Source organism: Haematobia irritans, chromosome 2 (assembly GCF_050003625.1).
Source record: "Haematobia irritans isolate KBUSLIRL chromosome 2, ASM5000362v1, whole genome shotgun sequence".
In the NCBI taxonomy this organism is placed as follows: Eukaryota; Metazoa; Arthropoda; class Insecta; order Diptera; family Muscidae; genus Haematobia; species Haematobia irritans.
Genome location: NC_134398.1, coordinates 58,956,309 through 58,964,900, shown reverse-complemented (window position 1 = coordinate 58,964,900; position 8,592 = coordinate 58,956,309). Strand labels below are relative to the sequence as shown.

Here is an 8,592-nt window from a genome sequence, read left to right as displayed (position 1 = left end):
CCATCCATCCCTTCCGACAATGCAAGATTTGTCAGCCATAAAAATTAAATGAAAATAAAAAACCATTAAACCGGCGCCTTCAGAAAAAAATAAAATTTTATAAATTTTATTCGATTATGAAAAATATTTTTTTCGGTTTTGCTGCGTACATTAGTTTTTAAGTTTTATAGTTTTTAAAAATCGAAAAGGCAATAATCACGCACCTACTCCTTATATAGTTATGTTTTCGTAATATTCACTTTAATATGTACGCATTTATGTACAGTCTCTGCTAAGATAGGTATTTTGTTTATATACATACTTACGTTATCAAAAATGATACATATCTACAGAACAGAAATTTCTCGATTTAAACATATTTGCCATTCATCATATGACATTCGCCCATAACATTAAGCTGAAGCATAAGATCATTTTTTTCATAACATGAAAAATACTAATGCTCTTTCGTTTGGTATACTCACATAAGAATATACATACATGTATACCATAGACACGCATTCATACTCTCTGAGTGAACGACTTCTGCCAACAACAACAACAACAAAGCGGTTTGCAAGTTTGTATACTCTCCTCTAAGTCTTGCTCTTCCACTACTCTTTGCGAAATGCATGTTGTTTACCGTTATACATTTTGGATTTTGTTTGAAACAGTGTTGCCGCTAAATATTTTTTACTATATTGGAGATTATTAAAAGCATTAATATCGACTGGAAAATCAAATGAACTTTTCGCTTAAGGTATTTCAATAATGGAAGTAACCCTACTATTGCGTTAATTTCTCTACAAAAGTTACAAGAAATTATTTTGAATACTTTCCGCATGAAAACTTTAATTTGCAAAATCTTTTATTTTCTAAGATGTAAGCATTTTTTGCGCACATTTTTTATAAAATAATTTATGGAAAAAATCTTCTTTACCACAATATTTTGGGGATAGGAGAGTGCACTTTAAAGAAAAAATGTAAAGTAAAAAATTTTTCGGAAGAGCGTTTTTTTCGAGATGTCGACCCCTGAAAAAAATTTGTTTACAAAGGCAGCTTTTTGTTTAAATTTAAAATTTATTTAGTATATATGGTGTATTTTGAAGAGAAAATAATAGTTTGCAGAAATATCCTAGAAAAATATTATAATTTTTACTATTTTGGGATTTGCTTTGGATACACATACATACAGTCTACGTATTTAAAAACGAAACGCAGGTTTTTTGTAAAGAAAAATTTTGCGATGCTTTTGGCAAAAATTTTTCTTTTTGCGACTTAACGAGAGTGGGAAGACAGTTTTTGTTAAAGAAAACCCCGCAACCGAAAAAATAGTTCCACCTAAATTGAGAAATTTTCCTTTTTAGGAAATTAAATATAGTGTAAAACCGGGTATTTTTGTAATTAAAAGCGCTGCAGGCGAACATTGTTTTTCAAAAAAATTACGCGGTATTTAAATTCGCAATGTACTTCGAGTACGCTTTAATATGAGTACCATATTGTTTAAATGAATTTTTTTTTTCAATTAATAAATTAATTGGTACAATTAAGTTTTTAATCAAGATAGAAACATTAAGTTAATTAAGTCAATGATTGAAAATTTTAAAATTTTTAATTAAAAAGTTAATTGATACAATTAACTTTTAATGAAATTCGGAAGACTAAGTCAGTTAAAAAAGTGATGAACATTTTTTTAAAATTTTTAATTAAAATTTTTTTCAAACAATCAATTGTTAATCCAAATAAAATTTCTAAGCCAATTCAGAATGTAATTGAAAATAGTTACCTTTTTTAATTACTAAATTAATTGAGTTTTGCAATCAACATCAATTAAATTTTTAATTGAATCAATTAAAAAATTAATTGAAATTTGGTAATGAAATTAATTAATTGTTTAATCAAGAATTTTTTCTATGCCCAATTAAAACTGTGATTGATACTATCATTTTCGTGATTGAAGACATTTCAATTAAAAAATTAATTGGATCAATTAATTTCGTGATTGAATCAGAAAAAATTTTTTTGTGTGTACCTAGTATTTGGATACCATATATATCATTATTGGGAATATTTTGTGCGTTTGGTACCAAATCTAATATAAATGATAATGGAAAGTTTCGGGGCCCGTAACTTCGAAAATATGACTTTCTGACAAAAGGCAGTAAATAACATTTTGTGTTTAAGGTGGGTATTAAGTTCGAGTTTAGCCGCTAAAATCGCCATTTTTTCACGATTACTTTTCTTAATTAATCCACTTTAAGGAATACAAACTTTGTGAAAATTTGATTTGGTCTATTTCCCATCAAGTTACAATCAAATTTGCAACAAATATGTATAATTTTATGCCTTTTTTTACTGATTTAGTTTTCACTTAAGTGAAAAAATGACGATTTTTGCGGCTAAATTCGAACTTAATACCCACCTTTAGAATCGAAAAGTCTACATGCTGGCAAAAAAATATACCAATCGGACAACTTGTATTAAACTAGATTTTAGTCTTTACCGGGAACATACAAACAAATAAAACAAAAACGTAAATGAAAATGAAAACACGAAATATAGATATTTTTAACAAATTATGCTAGATTTCACTAATTTCATATTATGTTAAACATTTCAAAAATAGCCATGCTTTTAAAATAAATTTAAATTTTCATCAAATTGTTCGTATTAGAATATTTCGTGGCAACCCTGGCATTAATGTAATAGGCATGACCACGGCTGTGCAACAGCCAATTCATAATGTCAGTGTGATTTATGCAAGTTATCGGTGCGCACGTATGATTATTCGCGAGTGTGTTTCTCCGTCGGCAAAACATAAAAAAGTAAAAGTTTGGTTGCTCTGTGTAAATTAGTGAGTGCAAGTGTTTTTTATTAAAAAATGAAGTGCTTTTTGTGCCACAAAACATTTGATGAAAATGATACTTATTTTAAACATTTAAAATCGTATCATTTTCTAAAATACGATGACACTTATAGGTGCTGTGGAGCGGCCTATAAAAATTCCTCTGGCTTCAAAAGGCATTGTCGCGTTAAGCATGCACAAACAAAGTTAGCGTCATCGATGGATAAAAGTGAGTCATTAATATTATTGCCTGATGATATACATAGCAATATTGGTGAAACCGCTACAAATGGTTTAATAAATGAGAAAAGTTGCAAAGATTTCGATAATGAAATATTAGAGCCAAAGAAAGACAGCGACTCTAATATAAAATGTATATCAAAAAATGTTCTCATTTTTGCAACTAAACTATATTCAAATTTTAATATTCCGAGAAGTGACGCGGAGACCATATATAAAAGCCTTTTGGAATTACTTATAGACCCTCTGCTACACCTATTTCGTGAATTCGGGGAAAAGCTTGACAAAAACCTATTTTCAGAAATTTGTAACATAATAACAGCGTGCAAAACAACATTTAAGTCTGTGAAAACTGAACACCTATTGAAAAAAAGGCTGATGGAAGAGGGAAATATGCAGAATCTTGAAGAGCAGGAGGATACGTCCAAGGATTATATTCACAAAGAAGGTAAGTTAGAATTTTGTGAGGTGAAAAAAAAGATCGGTATTATGAATTTACCTTTTACCTTCAAAAAAATTCTTGAAAAGGATGATGCTTTATTACACATGACAAAATATATATCAAATCTTTTAAATGCAAATTCGTTTACAAACATTATTCAAGGTAATACTTGGAAAAAAAAGTGCAGTTTATATCCCGGAAAGTTGCTCATTCCGTATATAGTGTATTGCGATGAAATTGAAATTAACAACCCCTTGGGCTCGCATTCCACTAACGTTGTGTCTAATTTCTACTTTAGTTTCCCTTGTGTCGCAGAAGACACTAAACTAGACAACATTTTTTTTATAACTGCAATAACATCCAATGATTTAAAAACATTTGGAAGACAGGCTTGTTTAAACGCTTTGATTGATCAAATGATAACGTTGGAAGTGGACGGAATTGAGGTTGAACTTTCGACGGGTGAAAAAAATCATCCTCATTGCATTCCTGTTTTAATTGTGGGTGATAATCTCGGTGTAAATTATTTGATGGGTTATGGGAAATCATTTAACAAGCCATTTTGTAGGTTTTGTACAATTAGCAAAGCTGACAGTCAGATCATTCCTATGGCGTTGCCCGAACTGCGGCGGACACATCAAAACTATGAAAATCATATCAATCAAAATGATCCCACTACAACTGGGATTGTGACCAGATGCGAATTCAATCGCATTCCCTCGTTTCATGTTATCGATAATGTAAGTGTCGATGTTATGCATGATGTTATGGAGGGCATCTGCCACTATGACTTGTGCCATGCTCTATTATACTTTATTACTAAGAAAAAATATTTTTCTTTAGACAAATTGAATGATCGAAAGAAATATTTTGAGTATGGTGAATTAGAAGTGGGGAATATATCACCAGATATAACCATGTCACACCTGAAAAATAATCACCTTAAAATGTCAGCTAGGGAAATTTTAACTTTTGTTGTGTATTTTCCAATTATGGTGGGAGATCTTGTGCCCTCAGAGGATGATGTATGGGAATTTATTTTAGTTTTGATAGAGATAATAGATAAAGTGCTCTTATTTCAAAGCACCGACTTTTCCTGATCATCCTTCAAGGAGCTTATAAGACAACATAACGTATTATATATTAAACTTTTTAAAGATACATTGAAACCGAAATTTCATATTTTGACTCACTACCCTGAGGTAATGGAATTATGTGGACCACTTCGGAAGTTTTGGAGCTTTCATTACGAAGCCCGCCACAGAGTTTTTAAACAGTACGCAAGATCAATAAGTTCCAGAAAAAATGTTAGCATTTCCCTTGCTAGAAAATATCAATTTTATTTTGCAAACTTCATAATTTCAAAGAAACAACGAAAACATCTTGTTTATTCTTCCATGGATAAAGTAAAAAATTTTGATCTAGATATCATTTCAAATAAACTGAATACAAAACCTAAAAATATTGATCTGTACAACAAAGTACGTTTCAACAATATATTGTACAAAAGCGGCTTTTACGTAGCAACTCGAACATCAGATTACAATTTCTTCATAATCGAAAAAGTTGTAATATCCGATCATTTGGTATATCTGTACACAAGACAAATAAATTCTTTTAAATATTCTAAACATTACACTGCATTTGAAGTGGATCCTTCCGACTTAGGAGACTATGACGTCATGAGAGTAGAAGTCATTTTAGGAGTTCCTACCACAATTATAAAAACATCTAAGGGAAAATTTATGATACGGTTAAAAGAGACCGTATAAAATTTTTAACGTGTATTTGCATGAAATTATTATTCTTTTTATTTTTAGACGAAAGTGACGAAAATTTGACCACTATTTTATCAAAATGGAATTTGCTACATTTGAAAGAATTTTTCAAAGGTAAAACATTGCACAAAAAACTTGATTATTGAATTTGAAATTACCATATATATTATATTTTAGATGAAAATATAACTATAAATTTGCTTAAGAGGATTAAAACTGATGATTTAATATTAATCACAAATAAATTGAAAATTGGAGACGCCCTTACATTTAAATATTGCCTTGAAGAGTGGAGAAGTGAAAACAAATTACCATCTATGGACCAAAATAATAAAGTATTAACTATAAATGAAGTATCCTCTCCGAAAACCTCATTATCATTAAATGAAGTCGATATATCCGTAAGCAATATCAAAACCATGGATATTTTGAAAAATCATCATAATGGCCAGAAAATTCTTCAAAATTATCAAAACACACGTACACTAACTGATGAGCACCGATCAGTTGTAATTAACACCATTGTTCAACACTTCGATTTCAACAATTTGCCTTTGTCGTTACAAACTAGTCATCGTTTGGAAAATGAAATTCTCGAAATTTTTCCAACAGAAAAGTTAGAGTTTTACCGAACCGAAAGGCGTGGCAAGATTTATACAAAATTTCACAATATCAGGAAGCAATTGAAGTCACTTAGCGAGACAAAATCGATGAAAGAAAATAATGAGGATGCAAAAGCTAAGTTTGGTATGTATGAGTTGTTATATATCATTTAATATAAAATTTGCTCATCAATAACTAAAATATTTCTTTTTTTCTTTTTCCAGCTCCTGAAGAAAATGCTTTAATTTCTATGCAAAGTTTAAAATATGACAATCTGTCGGCCGATGAGTTTATGTCTAGCTGGTCTTCGTGTTCTAAATATAGATTAGATCAAGTTCACAACAAAAGCTTAAACATGAGTGAGTCTTTAAAAGCCTGGCCGCAATACAAAGGTCGTTTTGGGTTTAAATTGGTAAGTAAACAAATTAAACTTATTAAAATTCAACTATTGTAATTCAAATTCAATTTTAAATTAAAATGAAATATATAGTCTATATTTCAAATTAAATGTTGATTAAATTAATATATAGATTTTTTGTAAATAATATTAATTTAAGTTAAATTCAATCAAATAAAAAATTCTAAAAAATCAATATTAAATTAAACTCAAATCTATATAGATTAAAGTAAACTTAAAAATCTAAATTATATTCAAAATTAAAAATCTAAATTTTATTAAAAACTAATATAGCCTATTAAATATAAATTTTTGTTAAAAATAATATTAATTTAAGTTAAATTCAATCAAATCAAAAAATGTCAAAAAAATTAAAATTAAACTCTATATAGACTAAAGTAAACTTAAAAATCTAAATTTTATTAAAAATTAATATAGCCTATTAAAATACAGATTTTTTATATTATATTAATTTAAGTTAAATTCTATCAAATCAAAAAATTTTAAAATAAATCAATATTAAATTAAACTCAAATCTATATAGACTAAATTAAACTTAAAATCTAAATTATATTAAAAATTGATATAGCCTATCATTGATTAAATTAAAATATATAATTAAAAAAAAATATTAATTTAAGTTAAATTCAACCAAATCAATAAATGTTCAAATAAATTAGTATTAAATTAAACTCAAATCTATCTAGAATAAAGTAAACGTAAAAAACAAAAATATATTAAAAATTAAGAAAACTGTCTTTGATTAAATTAAAATATATACATTTTTAAAAATAACATTAATTTAATATCTAGACTACAATCAATTCAATTAAAAGTAATTAAATTTAAAAATCCAAATTATATTAAACATTAATATAGACTTAAGTTGATTAAATAAAGTATAAACATTTAAAAAAAGTATTAACTCAAAAATATTCAAAAATAAATTAAATAAATTTAAATTAAAGTCAATCCTATATAGATTAAGACCAATCAAATCAAATAAAGTTAAAATCAATTTTTTTAGAGTAAACAAATTTAAATTAAATTTTCTCAATATTTGTACGTACATAAAACAAATATTTTTATTAAACTAGTAATTTAAATTAAGTTGCGATTAAAAAGATACATAAAACAAATGTATAACTGAACACTGATATTTAAAATTCTCTTTAAATAGATGGATATTGATTTCTCTATTATTCATAAGGATGCTGATCAAATTCTCGGCTGGACTGACAAATTTATATGCCTCTCCAACTACATGAAACAACATTTAACAATTCACGACAAAGAGTCGAAGGAAGTTCTGGCGGGAATAAATCCGAACAACATTCAAGAAGGTAATTATATTCAAAATTATTAAATTCACTCCAATAACTATTTTGATTATAGATATAAATGGCGTTGGACTAAAACTTCTCTGGAGCCTTCACAGCTACCTCTTTCCCACTAAAAAATTCCAACGCAAAGACTGTGATGGCAAAAAAACCTATGGTCGTTACTCCATACGTGATTCGCAAGAGTCATTCATTTTCATCAGCCAAACGCTTCAAGAACAGGAAGATCGGCTTCAATTCTTAAAAAAGAGGGGTGAACCCATACAACCATTTATATTGGCAATTGGTAACAGAAAAATGTTTAACATTGAAAAATATTACGTTTATTTAGATGGTCAATTGTTGGAGGTGAATACATTTTGTCGAGCATTAGACATATGCTTCAAGGTATTCCACATATTTAATGTAGAATACCCGGAAGCATGTTACCCTTTCTGGGTTTTTATTGAAAAATTTTTTTATAATATTGCTGACGGCAAAAAAGGCTTCCCCAAAGTTTTATCACTTATTCATGAATTATCTACTGTTCTATAAAATGTATGAACCACAATTTGTATGAGGATTTGGTTTATTTTTTTTAGATTAAAAATTACTACATGAAATGTTTGAAAATACTATTATTACGATTCTCATAATTTTGTGGTTTTAGATTTCTTGTAAGAAAGGGGTAATATAATTGTCATTCTAAGGAATATATATTTTTTGGCGTATGAAAAGTGTTTAGTTTTTAAAATGAAACAAAAATCTATAATTATTAGAGGTATGATTATTTTTTGATGTATTATTTTTCTGTCGTATGTGTGTTTAGTTTTTGTAATGAAACAAAAATTTATAAGTTTATATATTTATATAATATTTTTTCGAAGTTATAATTACCTTTTTGATTCATGTCAACAACAAAAATTTTGAGGTATTTCAATAATTACATAAGTATAATTTTCTTAACACTTAAGTAAAGTTTTATATAA

General features: G+C 27.7%; 1 protein-coding gene across 1 annotated transcript; it reads left to right on the top strand.

Moving 5' to 3' along the window:
• Positions 1–2,738: 2,738 nt before the first annotated feature.
• On the top strand, positions 2,739–8,259 carry LOC142227558 (uncharacterized). The gene is made up of 7 exons (XM_075298074.1): positions 2,739–2,833; positions 3,366–3,512; positions 5,327–5,398; positions 5,462–6,031; positions 6,112–6,299; positions 7,465–7,627; positions 7,680–8,259. Exons 2-7 carry the CDS (start codon positions 3,443–3,445, stop codon positions 8,156–8,158), a joined length of 1,542 nt encoding a protein of 513 aa, XP_075154189.1. The 5' UTR covers positions 2,739–2,833; positions 3,366–3,442; the 3' UTR covers positions 8,159–8,259.
• The last annotated feature ends 333 nt before the right edge of the window (positions 8,260–8,592 follow it).